Below are 18,636 nucleotides of genomic sequence, written 5' to 3' on the forward strand. Positions count from 1 at the left end.
AGGGCCGTCTTAGGGTGAGGAGAGGGGGGTGGATGCAGGCTGTGGTTCATCTTGAGCCTCTACCAGCAGAACCAGCTTTGAGATTGGCCGGCGAAGTGTGCTAGTCTTTGTCCTAACCAGCACTTGCCGCACGAATCCTCTTGCATCCGGTAGGACTTGAGTGACTTGGCCCATTAACCAAGAGTTTCTTGGGGAGGTGTCATCGATGATGAGGACCACGTCTCCTTCTGTCAAGTTTCTTCTTTTCTTGGTCCATTTCTGACGTTTCTGCAGCTCTGGCAAGTACTCTTTTAACCATCTCTTCCAGAACAAGTCCGCCATGTACTGAACTTGACGCCACCTTCTTTTCCCATAGCCGTCGCTTGGATCAAATGTGCCGGGAGGAAGGTAAGGTTTGGTCTTGAGCAGGAGGAGGTGGTTAGGTGTTACCAATGATGTTCTTTTTGGTAGCTTTGCCGTCTCCTGTTCGGCTTTCGCTCTCATCTTGTTTTTCTGAGCACCGCTTGGGTATTTGCGCTTAATTTTTACCGGCGCTTCCCGCTTTGTTTTGAACGCTGCCCAGCCTGCCAATGAACATTAGTTATCAGCCGGCTAGCCCTATCGCAGGTGAGAAAATAATTTTAATGATACACTATTGTACTACAGCGTACACATGACAGGGACGGGGTGCGTAGCAATATAGCAAGGAGGGGGGGCCCCGCCCTCTGCGCCCTGTTCCCGCGTTACGAAATCTAAGAGGATAGCCTACAGTGGGGGCGGGGCCCCCTAAGCTCCGGGGCTCCCCCGCACCGCGGGGGGTGTGGGGGCCTCCCCTATGCCACTGCCTGGAGCACCAACTATCCCTGCTGCAGGTGCCGGCCTCCACTCGCAGGTGGATTACCGACTTCCTGTCCAATGGAGATGGTAGTGGACTTCCGGAGGAAAGCAGCCCCGCCCCCTCCCATCATACTGAGAGGCACCCAGGTGGCCTCCGTGGAGTCATGCAGATTCCTAGGCATGACAATCTCCCGGGATTTGAAATGGGAGCTAAACATCACGGCCCTGCTTAAAAAGGCCCAGGGGAGGATGTTCTTCCTCCGGCAGTTGAAAAATGCCCTCCCTCAGGTCCCTGCACGACTCCTGGGCGCTGAAGAGGGCAAGAAAGATCATGGCTGACCCCTCCCACCCTGGACACAGCCTCTTCACCCTGCTCCCCTCTGGGAGAAGGCTGAGGATCCCAAAGTCTTTGAAAGTTTCTTCCCCTCAGCCGCCAGGCTGATCAATGCCTCAGGACCCCCCGCCCCCAAGTGACACTGGCACAATAATACCTGGAACTCTGCACTGCACTTTACACTTTATATATACTTATTCAAATGATAAATCCTGCACTGCACTGTCTTTGTCTTGTGTCTTGTTGTTATGTGAAAAGAAAAATTTATGGAAAAATGCATACACTGTATCGCTGTGACAATTACCAATGTGGTTACACATATGGCTTAATAAAGGAATCTGAATCACATTCACATTCACTCACTCACTCACTCACTCACTCACTCACTCACATTCACTCACTCACTCACATTCACTCACTCACATTCATTCACTCACTCACTCACTCACTCACTCACTCACTCACTCACTCACTCACATACTCACTCACTGCTTATCATGGTTAGTCACTCTGTCCCTAGTGTCAGCTCACAGGGTCCTTTTTTTCCCTTCTCCAGTGGGAGTCACTTGACGGTAGAGAGCACCACCACCACCACCAGTGGTTCATCAGCGGCTCGTCGGGACACAGGGGCGTCTCTGGACTCTGTGGGGGCGTCCAGCGGCAGCATGTCCCCCATAGAGCCCCCCCCACCCCTCTTCCCCCCAGACGGGAACGCCGGCGGGGACAGCAGCCTCAGCAGCGAGGTCTTCCTCAGTGTCCTCAAACTCAACCAGAACAGGAAACGTCAGGACACAAGATACGGTAAAAACAACGTGTCTCATCTTCTTTTTCCATATCCTGGAAAATAAATACTATTTTAGAGTTCTTGTTTTTTTTTTTGGGGGGGGGGGGGGGGGGGGGGGGGTTGCTGAGCATGTGTTGCTTCACAGCCCCACAGTGACACACAGAGCCCAGTACAACACAGTCTTCTACTGACCACAGAGCCGTTGGGGATGTTGGAGAGTTCAGATTCAGATTCCTTTATTAAGCCATATGTGTAAACACATTGGTAATTTATGCGGCATGTATGAATTTCTTTTCCATATTTTTTTCCCCGCATAACAACAGCAACAACACACAGGACAAAGACAGTGCAGTGGAGGATTAATAATTTTAATAAATATATATATATATATATATATATTAAAATTATTAATTAATTTAATTTATTAATTTATATAATTATATATAATTTATTAATTATATATATAAAGTGTATAAAGTTTAAAGTCACGTGCAGAGTTCCCGTAACGACCAGTGCAGTATTATTGCCAGTTGCCTTGCTCAAGGGCTAACTCACTTCAGTGGTGGGGTGTTGAGGGAGGAGAGAGAGCGTTAGTCACTCACTCCCCCCAACCTCCTTTCAACCTTGGTCCCGGGGATCAAACCGGTGATCTTGTGGCCACATGCCTGCTTCTCTAACCCCGAGACCACCACTGTAAATGTTGGGATTGTTTCAACCTGGGACACAATTCATAATAATAAAAACGTTATTTGTATAGCACCTTTCATACAAAATTGGCAGCTCAAAGTGCTTCACAGCAGTACATTGAGAAGTTTAGTCTTAGTTGAGTCTAGTCTAGTCTAGTAGTCTAGTCTAGTTGAGTCTAGTCTAGGTTAGTCTAGTCTTCTGTTGTTGTTGGACTCAGGCGCATGAAGATCCACCTCAAATGCTTCTGGATGAGGAACATCCACATCATTCATGTTGGTTCTCAGCCTAGTGGTTGCATCTAGTAAGACTGTCTTATGATGATGGCATCATAATAGATGTGGCAACAGCACCATCTAACTTCTGGAAAAGAGATGGCAAGGTCCATGGGTACATTATAAAACATATTTAATAAAAGAAATAATTAATTACAATCAAATAACATGATAATAACACATTGATGTTCCATGAATAAGGTCACCTCGTGACCTCACTTACACCTCCTATTCTTCTGGGCCCTGTTTAAATTAAGGAATATTATGGAATCATATATAATGTATAATTCTGGAACCAAATTCATTGACCTTCATTTGTATAATATTTTGGTTCCAGTATATCCATATTATTCCAATACTGTACATCATCACCACAGACATCTCAGTAGGCAAACGGGCAATAATAATTCAACAATAAACATGGCCAATGAGCTTCGTCATGGCATTGATCCATTTTGATTGGAAATGCACAATGAGTCATGAGATTAACTATAAATTGGCATGAATGACCTTCCATTGCAATTGACCGTATTCACATGGTGGCCATTTGCTCTTATGTCATGCTCAGGTTGGATTCCACCTTGGGTGGGAACAGTGTGGAAAGGAATCAATCTGAGTATGACATAAGATCAAAATGGCTGCCATGTGAATACAGTAGGTCAATAAATAGGATGCATTCTAAGTATAGACTCTTGAAAAGTCTATAACATGTCTCTTAGTGGAATTTCTCTCACTTTAAAAAACCACAGTGTTCAAAATTACTTAGTTATTTATTTGTCTACCCATTTGCTCAGCAGAATATGGTTTTATTCTGGTTATAGGACATGTAAATAAGATCCTTGAGATGTTATCAGGAAGACTGAAACATATAAAGTTTAAACATTCCACTGACAATAGTTTTCTTGCAGTCTGTGCTTGTTTCCACAATATCATTTGCATATTCAGTTTTTCTGTAATTAATTTATACATACATATTTGTAAATGGAGTTATTATGGGACATTAAACACAAAAAAAATTGCTTTTCATTTATCTATTTATTTAACTGTATTAAACAATATAAAACGAATTGGCCATAATTGACTGAGCAAACTAATGCTTACTGCTGTAACCTACTAATAACACTTAAGTAAATCTGAAGATTATTATATAGCAGATGCCTTGGAGGATAAGTCGTGGACAACTGTAGCGTGTGCTTGTTTATACATAACCCCTTTCATGACTGTGATGCTTGAATACAGGGGCAGGGCTTGCATCACAGTCATGAAAGGGGAGCCCTAGTTTATACAGAGCTGGTGGTATGACTTGCTAGCTGAAATACGGAATGAATGAATGAAAACTTTATTTAACAGATTGCAGAATGTGTACAATACAGTACGGCTCAATACACACAATTGTTAAGAGGATGCAGACCAGAGAAAGACGTTTGTCTTGTTTACATCAGGGTCCCCCTAATGACGAGAGGGAACTAGGTAGCGGGCTATATTACTTTTAACATGTGCTTAAACCCAGTGTTCTTGACAACAGAGTATGGTCGCAGATCTGCTGCTATAAAAACACATATGGCGTTTGTTATTGCTTTGGCCCGGTGTGAATTAATAGCGAGATGCTGCTTGAATGCAACGGATTGCAACGGGGAGCTGGGTTTGCACTAGGATATGTTTCTTCCGTGTACCAGACAGTGATATTCACATTCGGGTGATGCCGTTTCAAATGCGTGATAAAGTTTGCAATAAAGTTGAACAATAACTGGCTTGTCAGTTAGTATTGACTCGCCATACTAAGGCTAATATGCTATGCTGCATTACAGCTCTCGTTCAGTGTAGCTGCACGCTGCGTGGAATGAACAAACAACATCCGGTTAGTTGTGCACGTTATATTAGGGCCGGGGGGATTTAAGTTCAGCAAAAAAAGGTTCCATACCGTTGCAATCGCTCGGTGCACAGCCCGTACTGTACCGGAGGACCACATTGAGGCGGTACAGTACGTATCCGCGTACCGTTACACCCCTAATAGATAGGAATGACATGCTTAGACATGCATCATACAGACATGACATCACATATACCATTTACTATTTATACATAAGACTCATGCAAGGGTGCCTTTTTGCTGAGTGTCTAGGTTAATTATAGTCCCTTTTGAGCCATGCCCATCATATGTATATACTCTGTCAGGATCTATGGGTAACAGTACTGTATATTTGCATATCGTATATATGTCACAAATGTAACAGTACTAAATACCTGTGTCATGTATGTCCCTATGCCATAAATGTCATGTATGTTGTGTATGTCATAAATGTCACTATGAATTGAAAATGGGGGACCCTGATGTAAACAAGACAAACGTCGTTCTCTGGTCTGCATCCCCTTAACAATGGTGTGTATTGAGCTGTACTGTATTGTACCCATTCTGCAATCTGTTAAATAAAGTTTTCATTCATTCAGTCTTCAGGCTGGACTTGAATCTAACAGCATTGACGATTTTCAAGTCACTGGGCAGACTGTTCCAAAAGACAGCTGCAGAATATAAAAATTATTGGCATAGGCACTGGCAGATAGATAGGCTATTACTGTATACAGGTCCTAGCTAGGCTATAGCCTATATCTGGTAAGCAAACATGGCTATCGTTATCTAGCAGCTAATTCCGCCGGTAACGTTGCGGTTAAGGGATGGGAGATTCTTCAAATTCATGCGGGTCTTGACCGTCTTACAACTCTTACCTCTCTCATTTTTACTCTGCAACGCTTTATCTCTGCCCATGGCGAATAACTTTCTGATGTCTGTCCATTGTGATTGTCCTCCTCCATGTCAAATCGTCACAATTAAAAAGAAACGTGGCGCCTCGATTTACCTGGCTGTGAACTGCGCGGTCAGCTGGTGGGATGTACCATGTATGCTCTGTCATAGGGGTGTGCAAACCATTAAACTTACAAAAAAGAGCCTGTTGGAGGATTTCAACAAGATAAATCGAAACAGTGCAAAATATTTCACTATAATATTTCAAAGCGAAGTAAAAAAAAAAATAATAATAATTATGTAATCAGTAGGGCACAGGCAATCGACAGTAGGGCAAATGCCCTACTGATAGTGGTCTAAATACGCCGATGGGTTGGGTAGGTGGGGTGGGGTTGGGTGGGTGGGGTGGCTGGTTGGTTAGGAGGGTGGGGAACACTGTACAACTGTACAAGCAAAACTGTACATTGGAATATTGACAAAACCATACTTGGTAATTTACTGTACATTGGAGGGGGTTGGGTTAGAACATTTACAGGGGCAAGTTTCGAATTGCAGTCTCCCGTAGGTGTTCTTTGAGAGTGGTTTTGAAAATGAGTAGTGATTCACATTCCTTTACAGCTTTAGGGCGTTCCACATTGATGTGGCATAATTGCGAAACGTGTTTAGTCGCTTGTTTGAGCAGAATCTGGGTTTAACATGATTTGTGGACCTCCCTCTGGTGTTGTGATCGTGGTATTCACTGACCTTTGGGAAGTATTTTGACATGTACATGGGTACCTTGGTCGTGTAGTGTATCTTGTAGACCAGGCCCATTGCAAGTTGCTGTACTCTGTCGTCTACTCTAAGCCATCCTAGGTTGTCAAAGTGGCCAGGGGTGAGGTGGGTTTTAGGAGTAAGGTCAAGCAGTAGTCTGACCAGTTTGTTTTGTGATGTTTGTAATCTTGTTTTTAGTGCCTTTAAGGTGCTTTGGTACCATGAGGTGCAAGCATAGTCATAGTACCCTTGAATGAGTGCTCCTGTTAGAGTCTTCAAGGTATTCTTGTTTACCAGAGAGGAGATCCGGTACAGGAATCTAGTTTGTTGGTTGACTTAGTTTTATTACATTGGATCCCATTTTGTCACAGGAAAGATTTGCCTCTATAGGATGGAACCCAGGTAGGTAATTTCATCTTTCCTTTTAAGATAAGATAAGATATTCCTTTATTGATCCCCTTGGGGAAATGCAGGCATCATAGCAGCATGGGGGGAAGGGGGGGGGGGGGTACAGGTAGTGAAAACAACACAAGCAGTGTAAACAAATAGGTCAATATAATTTACTATCTAACTAACTGAAATATATTTTCACAGTGCCACATAAGGTGCAGTATGCATAAGGTAGTGTTATAATTTACTATCTAACTAACTGAAATATACATTATTCATTATTCACAGTATCCACATAAGGTGCAGTATGCATAAGGTAGTGTTATTGTCCTACTTGGGTTCCTATTAGTTCTAGGTCGATGTCTGGCAGCAGTCCCTGCCCACTGTTGTGGAGCCTGATGGCCACTGGTATGAAGGACTGTCCGAGGCGGTTAGTTGAGTGTCGGGGGGGTATGAGTCTGTGGCTTCCTTGTCACCTTCACCTAATATGTTTTGATCTGGTCAGGTGCGCTGTCACCTAATATGTTTTGATCTGATCAGGTGCGCTGTCACCTAATATGTTTTGATCTGGTCAGGTGCGCTGTCACCTAATATGATTTCATCTGGTCAGGTGCGCTGTCACCTAATATGATTTCATCTGGTCAGGTGCGCTGTCACCTAATATGTTTTCATCTGATCAGGTCCGCTGTCACCTAATGTTAATATGTTTTCATCTGTGTCCACTGACCACTGACACACAGTGGGGGATGTTTTAAAAATATAATTTAATATATAATATAATATAATAATTTGTGCTTCACCTAAAAATTTGGTCAGCAGCCTCCACTGCATCCTAGGTAGTCAAAGTGGGCAGGGGTGAGGTGGGTTCTAGGAGTAAGGTCAAGCAGTAGTCTGACCAGTTAGTTTTGAGATGTTTGTAATTTTGTTTTTAGCGCCTTTGAGGTGCTTTGGTACCATGAGGTGCACGCATATGAATGAATGAATGAATGAATGAAAACTTTATTTAACAGATTGCAGAATGGGTACAATACAGTACGGCTCAATACATACAATTGTTAAGGGGATGCAGACCTGAGAAAGACGTTTGTCTTGTTTCCATCAGGGTCCCCCATTTTCAATTCATATAGACATATATGACATACATGACATACAGATAGTCAGTACTGCTACATCTATACATTTATGACATACCAGATTTGCAAATACAGTACTGTTTGTGATACAGAAGGAGTCAAGAAAAGGGAGTATATACATTTGACGTAGAAACTGTACATTGGAGGTTGGGTGGGGGGGGTTGGGTACATTGGGATATTGACAACCATACTGGGTAATTTACATTGGAGGTGGTTGGGGGGGGGGGGGGGGGGCGGGGGGCACACTGTATAAACAAGTAACACTGTACATTGAGGGGGGGGGGAGGAGACACTGTACAAACAAACACAATTGTACATTGAACTATTGACAAAACCATACTAGGTAAATGACTGTACATTGGAGGGGGTTGGAATGATTGGGTTAGGATATTTACAGGGGCCAGTGTTGAATTGCAGTCTCCCGTAGGTGTCCCTTGAGAGAGGTTTTGAAAGTGGGTAGTGATCCACATTCCTTTACAGCTTTGGGTAGGGCGTTCCACATTGATGTGGCATAATTGCGAAACGTGTTTAGTCCCTTATTTGAGCCGAATCTGGGTTTGACATGATTTGTGGAGCTCCCTCTGGTGTTGTGATCGTGGTATTCACTGACCTTTGGGAAGTATTTTGACATGTACATGGGTACCTTGGTCATGTAGTGTATCTTGTAGACCAGGCCCATTGCAAGTTGTTGTACTCTGTCGTCTACTCTAAGCCATCCTAGGTTGTCGAAGTGGGCAGGGGTGAGGTGGGTTCTAGGAGTAAGGTCAAGCAGTAGTCTGACCAGTTTGTTTTGAGATGTTTGTAATTTTGTTTTTAGCGCCTTTGAGGTGCTTTGGTACCATGAGGTGCAAGCATAGTCGTAGTACCCCTGAATGAGTGCTCCTGCCAGAGTCTTCAGGGTGTTCTTGTTTACCAGAGAGGAGATCCGGTACAAGAATCGAGTTCGTTGGTTGACTTTTTTTATTACATTGGATGCCATTTTGTCACAGGAGAGATTAGCCTCTAGGATGGACCCCAGGTAGGTAATTTCATCTTTCCTTGTGACAATATTGTCACCCACTGTAACTGAGAAGCCGTCGGTCTTGCTGAGTTTGTTATTTGAACCGAAGAGAATGGACTCTGTTTTGCCCATGTGTAATGATAGTTTGTTATCAGCGAGCCATATGCAGATTCTGCCTAGTTCCGAGCTGAGGGTTTTTTCAACCTGTAACTTGTTCTTGTCAGAGACCAGCAGGGCTGAGTCGTCCGCAAACAGGAACAAGTTGCAGTCACAAGCTGACGACATGTCATTTGCATAAATTAGGAACAGTAGCGGTCCTAGTATGCTTCCTTGTGGAACACCACAGCTCACTGTGAGGGGGGGGGATAGGGTACCGTTTACCTCCACCATCTGTTCCCTCCCCTCAAGGTAGGATTGCATCCAGCTCACTGATAGACTATCAAAACCAATTGCTTTTAGCTTGTCAATCAGAATGGAGTGATTGACCGTGTCAAAGGCCTTTTGTAGGTCCAGCATGACCATGCCGCAGTATTTGCCTGCGTCCACCTCTTGTTTGATGTGGTCATTCAAATAGAGAAGGCATGTGTCAGTGGAGTGGGATGTTCTGAAGCCAGATTGGAATTCGTAGATTAGATTTTTTTCCGCTAGGTACTTTTCGACCTGTTCGTAGACTATTTTTTCCATGACTTTCGAGATGGAGGTGAGAATAGAAACAGGGCGGTAGTTGCCTGGGTCTAATTTGCTGCCCTTTTTGTGCAGAGGGGTCACCCTCGCAATTTTGAAGTCCTTGGGGACGTGTCCCTGTTTTATGGAGAGGTTTATTATGTGTGTGATGATTGGTGTGATGGCGGCTGCTGAGTCTCTGAGGAATTTGGAGGGGATGTTGTCATGGCCAGTGGCCTTGTTAGGTTGGAGGGCGCTCAGTTTATTGAGTACCTCATCTGTTGTTACCATTTCCAGCTTGAAGTCGTCCTTGCGGACCCCTAGGTTTTTGTAGAAAGCTACTATGTGTTCTACCCCATAAAGCCCTGAGTGGGAGGGTAGTTTGTTTACCAGTGTTGTGGCTATGTTTGTGAAGAAAATGTTTAAGTAATTGGCTACATCCAGCTTGTCTGTGATGAGCGTGTTGTCAGTTTTTATGTTTATGTTTGAGAATCTGGTTTTAAGTTTTTTACTGCATCCTAGTTGATTATTGAGTAATTTCCAAAGTTCACATGGTTTGTTTTTGTTTTCCTCAGTTTTGTCATTGATGAAATTCTTTTTTGCAGTTTTGATCATGGAGTTTACGTCGTTTCTTAGTCTGTTTCTTTCTAGTTTGAGTTCAGTCACGTGGGCTTGGAGTTCACTGCTCGTGCTTTTAGTAAGCTTTGACTGACTTTTACGAAACTCAGAGCATTTTTTGTCTCTGGTTTTCATAGCGGCCAGTATTTCGGAGTGCATCCACGGCTCAGCGCGATTTTTTACCCTGGTGGTTCTTAGGGGGGCCATGTCGTTTAGTATTGCTGAGAATTTGGTTTTGAAACCAAGCCATGTTTCGTCAACCAGTGTACCATTGAGTTCATCTGACCAGTCCAGACTCTCCAGTTCAAGGTTGAAGGCCTCGCTAGAGTAGGTTTTGAGGTCTCTAGATGTGACTGTTTTGTGGCAGCCAGCCTTTTGTTTTAGTTTTTTTCGGGTACAGAATATCATATAATGATCACTTAACCCACATGCTATAACCCCTTTATTTGAGATCTTGGACTTGTCGGAGGTCAGAATGAGGTCAATGGTAGTCTGAGTTGATTCACATACACGTGTGGGTTGGGTGATTAGCTGGCTGAGGCCATGCAGATCACAAAACCTACTGAAGGCCTTGAAGACGGGTGCATCTTTTCGTTGCATATCCGTGTTCCAGTCTCCAATAAGAATTTTGTCTACATCCTCAACTCCAGCTAAACACCCATCCATTGTATCATAAAAGCCACTATGATCTGGCGGCCTGTAGACTGTGCCAACCAGTAGGGATTTCGCCCTTTCGAATAGGATTTCCACCCATACAGTTTCAATTGATTTATGATTCAGGTCATTTCTGTTGATGAATTTGGTGTCCTTGTGTATGTACATACAGACACCACCTCCATGTTTGTTCCTATCATTCCTGATTATTGAGTAGTTCTCAATCTCTATCTCTGGATCTTTTACAGAATCGTCGAGCTTAGTTTCTGAGAAGCACAGTATGTTTGCCTTACCATTTATGAATATTTGCTTGATTTCATCCAATTTGTTTTTTAAGCTGTTAATGTTAATGTGAAAAATGTTCAGTCCATTGGCGTTGGTTATTTCATTTATGTTGGCAGGTTCGAAGTATTGTCCGTTTGTGATCTGTTCCTCTGTGTTGTTGTGGGTGGGAAGGGGGGAGGGGGGCGTCGGGTCCCGCGCCGTGTTGGAACAACAAAGAAGGGGGGAGGGGGGTGTCGGGTCCCGCGCCGTGCTGGGACAACAAAGGACTCGTTCCTGGTTGTTTTTGTTGTTAGCTCTGCTAGCTAGCCGGCTATCGGGCGTCGAGATGTTTACATCCCGCGTCGAGATGGTCGTCATGGTTTCGACCCTCGGTTCACCTCCTCTCGTCACTGCCTCACGTGTGCTCGTCTGCTGCGGCGTCATTGGGGAAGCGTTGCCGTCCGCGCAGTAGATGTAGCCACAGGTTGCGTTGTTGATGCTGTTGGTCGCGATGGGAACCTCCATCGCTTCTTGCTGTAGTCGTAGTACCCTTGAATGAGTGCTCCTGCCAGAGTCTTCGGGGGTATTCTTGTTTACCAGAGAGATCCGGTACAAGAATCGAGTTCGTTGGTTGACTTTTTTTTATTACATTGGATGCCATTTTGTCACAGGAAAGATTAGCCTCTAGGATGGAACCCAGGTAGGTAATTTCATCTTTCCTTGTGACAATATTGTCACCCACTGTAACTGAGAAGCCGTCGGTCTTGCTGAGTTTGTTATTTGAACCGAAGAGAATGGACTCTGTAAGTGGTATTTTCTTTTGTTAATATATAATATAATTGTGTTAAATAGCCCTACATTCCGACAGCCATCACTGATATAGAGTATGTGGTCAGTAACATGAGTCTCCCAGTCCCTCCTTCTCTGCAGTAAACACAAAATACGTGTTCTGGTATCCTGTTCCCACTTTATCCAATCAGGAGAGAGAACCCTAGATATTTTTACTAATTTCAAGAAATCTTGCCAAGCCAAATTTGCTGGCAGATTATTTGACTTGTTTCAAGCACATATTTGTTATGTTGTTTTATTTCTTATTTCTGTCTCTTATTTTTGCAGTGTGGAGTTCTCTCTCCTGAAATTCGGGCATCATAACAGCATGGGGGAGGGGAGGTACAGGTATGGGCAGGGTAATAGAAGAAAGACATAAATATAGGCAATACAATTTTATCTGAATAAAAAACATGAAAAAATGAACAGTGTAAACAATATAATTAACTCTGAATATAGGAATATGAGAAAAATAAATGTGGAGATGAGGGTCTGTATGTATGCAATAAATATGTAGGTAATAAAAAAATGTATCAAACACTTGAATAACTTTAATACCGTCTCTCCCATGCCACCACCCCTCCTCCTCCTCACCCCCCAGGCCGGGCAGAGACCCCCCCGGGTAAATCCATCCACCACATCCGTCAGTTCCACTCCCACCACAACCTGCTCAGCCTGGCCCAGTCCCCCCCCTCCTCCTCCTCCAGGCTCCACACTGGGGACTCCCCGGAGCCCTCCGCCGCCGGCTTCTCCCTGGGGGCCGGCAGCTGCTCCAGCCTGGGCGGGGCCGGGGACAACAGCGTCTGGGTGAGACAGGCCCCGCCGGAGGACGGCAAGTCATCTCCCACCAGCAACTTCTGGGACTTCTTCACTGGGAAAGGGTCTGGGTCTGAGACCATGGTATGATGAGATGATGATGGTGGTGGTGGTGATGACGGACAAGGAGAAGAATGAAGATGATGAGAAAATGTGCCTGTGGGTCCTTTCCTGCGGGTGGTTTGGACACGGAGGAGAACAGAACTAAAAGATGGAGGAAAAGTTGACGTTTGTGGAGCTCAGACACGCGTGGTTTTGAAGGGAAAACTGGGAAACTCTGTGGAGAATGTTGGACATACTATATATACTGTATGTGGAACGAACACATATCTACATATACATACATATGTTTGAATACAGAGACTGGACATGCTGTATGTGGAACGAACACATATCTACATATACATACATATGTTTGAATACAGAGACTGGACATGCTGTATGTGGAACGAACACATATCTACATATACATACAGATGTTTGAATACAGAGACTGGACATGCTGTATGTGGAACGAACACATATCTACATATACATACAGATGTTTGAATGCAGAGAGACTGGACATGCTGTATGTGGAACAAACACATATCTACATATACATACAGATGTTTGAATGCAGAGACTGGACATGCTGTATGTGGAACAAACACATATCTACATATACATACAGATGTTTGAATACAAAGAGAGAGACTGGACATGCTGTATGTGGAACAAACACATATCTACATATACATACAGATGTTTGAATGCAGAGAGACTGGAGTATGCTGTATGTGGAACAAACACATATCTACATATACATACAGATGTTTGAATACAGAGAGAGACTGGGCATGCTGTATGTGGAACGAACACATATCTACATATACATACAGATGTTTGAATGCAGAGAGACTGGACATGCTGTATGTGGAACGAACACATATACATACAGATGTTTGAATGCAGAGACTGGACATGCTGTATGTGGAACGAACACATATCTACATATACATACAGATGTTTGAATACAGAGAGAGACTGGACATGCTGGGGTGGTGGTGTAAGGATCGTGCTCACAGAAACACAGCATTGATGTTAAAACAGACGACTGAATGAATGGGCGCTGCAGGAGTCATGTAAATGATGTGTATATAATAGCCTACATACTGGATCCACATGCGTTACACACAGACACCCTGTAACCTGCAGCTGGATGGGACCTACCTGTTGTTCTTTGCATCTACTGTATGACGACTCTATATTATGAATATGGCTCTTCTTTCTCCCTCTTCTCAAAGTGCAGTTGGCTAAACATCTGGAAGAAACGTGAAGGATTCTGCTTGTATTTTTCACGCAAAACAAACACGTGCATAATGAGCATACATACGTCGTACACACGTGCCAAGACTTGCGCGGGAACAGAACGCACGCGTGCGCGTTGAAGATACGCTTAGGCAAATGCTTCACATGCAATTGTTCACTCTTGCTGGATAATTGCAATTGTTAATGTGTCTTTATATTTTTTACAGTGCATTTTACAGTGCATTACAGTGCATTGTTATTGTACATACAATACCAGTAGTACTTAAAGGCATGTGTATCTGAATGCTCCAGAGACAAAACTCCAACATTTTGGGAAATTAGCTTATTTGGCATCTACCCTGGAGTTAGACAAGAAGATACATACCTTTTTCTTCTCTGTGCATGCAGTAGGAGTAGGAAGACACGCACCGTTAGCCTAGCTTAGTGCCAGTCACTGGAAGTAGGTTCCTCCATTAGCCTAGTTCCAAACATCTTCCTACTCCTACTGCATGCACAGATAAGAAAAAGGTATGTATCTTCTTGTCTAACTCCAGGGTAGATGGCAAATAAACTAATTTCCCAAAATGTTGGAGTTTTCCTTTAAGTGAGAACTTAAAATGTACCTCTTTTTCAAACGCATGAAACCAAATGTACGTGAGGTTATGCAGTTTTGTTCAACTTGTAGACGTGTATGTATAGAAACGTCTGGATGTGTACCTCATGGGTGTAATAGGAAAAGCCACTATGAAACAGGTCTCACATTATTCCTGTGATATTGGACGGTTTAGATTTGTAAACGTAAACAAGTCTCTAAACAAGAGACATCTCCCATGAACCTTGACATGACATTTTAAAAGAATTTAGAGGAAAAAAAAACATCTTAAATAAAATACGTGCATCTCCAGAGGCTATGATGGCACAGCGAGCCAGTCAATAAGATGATTCGGTTTACCATTACGATTGGAATAGTTCCCACCCCGTACCAAGGCAACTATAAAAGAAGGAAGTCATTACGTCAGAACACCAGTGTTCTATGCTCTATTCTGAGAAGCATAATTAATATTATACAAGCTATACAAGTAAGCTATTTTAGCATTTATAATATATATCAACCAATATATCAAACGTTAGCTAGTAAACAATGCAACAAATTGCAGATGATTCTGACATCCAAGGTAATAACCTGTTTAAATGGAGATGCTGGACCCATTCCACTCAATGTCAACAGAACTCAACGTTTCCACTGGCACCAATGTGTGTTCACGCACTATACAGTGACGTGATGACCCTTCATTCTTTTATAGTTCAGTATAGTTGCCACTTCAGCCGGTACGTTACTTTGGACCCGATTGATTGAAAACTTTAATTAACAGATTGCAGAATGGGTACAGTACAGTACAGCTCAATACACATTTATACACAATTGTTAAGGGGATGCAGACCAGAGAAAGACTTTCGTCTCGTTTACATCAGGGTCCCCCATTTTCAATTCATAATGAAACCTAGAACTATCCTCCTGATTTAGATTCGGAGTGGCATCTCGGGTCAACTGGCAGTGGCCCCCGTGCCTTGGTTTTACACAGATCTGATCTCTACCAAATATAGACCACTGATCTAAGATCAGTGTAGTTTAAATACGGCATTATTCAGCCTATTCAGACTGGATTGGGTTTTACAGGGGAAGATCTCCTAATGTTATTTTTAAGCGCTGTCTGTGTAATTCAGGTAGGCCATTTACTAAATAAAGGTTTCTCTGTAACTGCCCTCAAATAACTGATGTAAAACGCTGTGCACTCCACCAACTGGCAACAACGTAAACTAATCATCCAGTTGGATCCTTGGAATTATTTAATTTTTCTATTTAACCTTTATTTTACCAGGTAGTCACTTGAGATCAATGATCTCTTTTTTGAGCAAGACCTGGCCAAAATGGCAGCAAAACAAAAACAAACATACAAATACACAAAACACAGACAGAGACATAAAAGGCAACGTGGGGCAAGGGGATACATTTGAGCTGCAGCAAACTAGATTGAATGGGATTGGGGAGCTTGGAGGGTAGGGTAAAAAGGTAGAAAGAGGATGGAAGGTGAGGCCCGGCAGGAGGTTGCTGGGGAGAGAAGGTCAAGTTAAAGATATAAAATATAACACCACATTATGCAGTGAAGCATCGTCATTCTCCCATCTCATTCTTTAAAATGCCCTTCATTTGAACTTTAAAAACAGATATGGTAGTGACTAGGGCCTGCAGTTTCAACGTTTTTGGAAGTCCATTCCAGGCAGAGGGAGCAGAGAACATGAAGGCCCTTTTCCCAAACTCTGTGCAGGTTCTGGGTACTGAGGCATATAAATAGTCCTGGGATCGTAAGCTGTAAAATGGGTTTGATGTGATGGAAGTGTTTGAAGATTTGAAGTGTGAACTGAGGTAAAAAGGGAGCTGACCAATAATTGCTTTATAAATGAAGGTGTACCAATGAAGCAGTCTACGGGCAGTCAAGGAATATCATGTGAATTCTGCTTTGGGGTGGATTTTCCTTTTTAATCACTAGGGGGCACTATTCACCATAATAACTCTGCTCTCTTCACACCAAAACCATTTGTTTTGGGACTTAAAAAGAACATAATAGGATAGCATCTGTGTCTGAAACCTCAAAAACAATATTAGGCCATTATATTATTAAGTTGGTGTTTTGAGAATAGGCTACTAGCTCAGTAGCCTACATTTAGAATTTGAACCACTTACATAATATATCATACTTGACTGAAAATGTTGACTTTGGATTGAGATTAAAGCCCCAATAAGATTGTCTGACCAATTTGACCATACAGTATCAATGTGGAGTAAATCCACTCAATATCCTTGAAGGGTTGGTTTGTAGATGGTGAATACGCTTTTTGGAGCGTTGTCAACCCATTGTCATACATCTGTTCAAACACAACACATGTAAACAAAACAAAATACAGAAAATACTATTTAAACTCCTATTTGCTCAGTCAAATAAAACATATGTACATAACTATTTTCTATTTTTACTGGCGGGGCTTTCCCATTTGTTTACTGCTTAGATTGTGGATTGGCCCTTTAATGTGCTGAAGGTTTTTACAAGACTGCATAGTTGTAGGCTGTATAGTCTGAACCTACAGACATGGCTACATGTGGATTACATCACCACCTTCAGGGGTTTCTGGGCGGGTCTTACCTTATTTCCCCCTCTGTGATTAGACATATGCTGACGTGATGATGAGCAGCCCGTGTACACGAGCTACTTACTATGAAATTGTTGTACAGATGTTTTCCATATTCCTTGATATATCTGTCCCCAATTAAAGCATAACTTGTACATTCTGTTCCTGTAATACTTTGGAGAATATAATTTTTTCTCTTTTTTTACTCATGTTCCTATGAGAGAATGACATGCATGTTGTCTCGTTGTCGATTACTTTTCTATAACTAAAAGTCTTCTTGCTCAGGGAACTTCAAATACAGACTCTCTAAGGAAGGATGTAAAAAAAAAACAGGAATAAAAATTTCTGCATGAAAGTAGGTATTTTAGTCTATTGGAGGTTAAAGGTCAAACTAGACTAGTGGAGCGTTTCATGGTGCCACACTAATGGTTAATGCCGACACATTTGAACTGCATGTGTTTACCATGGAGGTATTATACAGTAGAACTGGAGGAAGGAGAGCAATATGGCCGCCCGCCCATTCATTTCAACGTAAGTTGCTCATGCAGCGCATCCGCTGACATATGGAGGCCCCGAGAGGTGAGTTCAGTAAACAATCGTGGTCCTCTGACTCATGCACATTACGTGTCTCACAGGCACAGCTGATAGATAGAGCTGTCTGCTCTACTAGTCAACTTCACCAGCTGATAGATAGATGCCGTCTCCTCAATACTAGTCAACTTCACCAGCTGATAGATGCTGTCTGCTCAGTACGAGTCAACTTCACCAGCTGATAGATGCTGTCTGCTCTACTAGTCAACTTCACCAGCTGATAGATAGATGCTGTCTGCTCTACTAGTCAACTTCACCAGCTGATAGATAGATGCTGTCTGCTCTACTAGTCAACTTCACCAGCTGATAGATAGATGCTGTCTGCTCTACTAGTCAACTTCACCAGCTGATAGATAGATGCTGTCTGCTCTACTAGTCAACTTCACCAGCTGATAGATAGATGCTGTCTGCTACTACTAGTCAACTTCACTAGCTGATAGATAGATGCTGTCTGCTCCTACTAGTCAACTTCACCAGCTGATAGATAGATGCTGTCTGCTCCTACTAGTCAACTTCACCAGCTGATAGATAGATGCTGTCTGCTCCTACTAGTCAACTTCACCAGCTGATAGATAGATGCTGTCTGCTCCTACTAGTCAACTTCACCAGCTGATAGATAGATGCTGTCTGCTACTACTAGTCAACTTCACTAGCTGATAGATAGATGCTGTCTGCTCTACTAGTCAACTTCACCAGCTGATAGATAGATGCTGTCTGCTCCTACTAGTCAACTTCACCAGCTGATAGATAGATGCCGTCTGCTCTACTAGTCAACTTCACCAGCTGATAGATAGATGCTGTCTGCTCTACTAGTCAA

At 42.9% G+C, this 18,636-nt stretch overlaps 1 protein-coding gene across 1 annotated transcript in view; it reads left to right on the plus strand.

Annotated features, from left to right (window-relative positions):
- arhgap36 (Rho GTPase activating protein 36) overlaps positions 1-14,526 on the plus strand; it is a 129,337-nt gene extending 114,811 nt beyond the window's left edge. Inside the window, exons 10-11 of the mRNA XM_084328137.1 lie at positions 1,707-1,951; positions 12,538-14,526. Coding sequence (XP_084184263.1) covers positions 1,707-1,951; positions 12,538-12,842 — 550 coding nt within the window. The 3' untranslated portion in view covers positions 12,843-14,526. The remainder of the gene's footprint in view (positions 1-1,706; positions 1,952-12,537) is intronic.
- The last annotated feature ends 4,110 nt before the right edge of the window (positions 14,527-18,636 follow it).

Source organism: Notolepis coatsorum (assembly GCF_963971535.1).
Source record: "Notolepis coatsorum genome assembly, chromosome: 13".
NCBI classification, from domain to species: Eukaryota; Metazoa; Chordata; class Actinopteri; order Aulopiformes; family Paralepididae; genus Notolepis; species Notolepis coatsorum.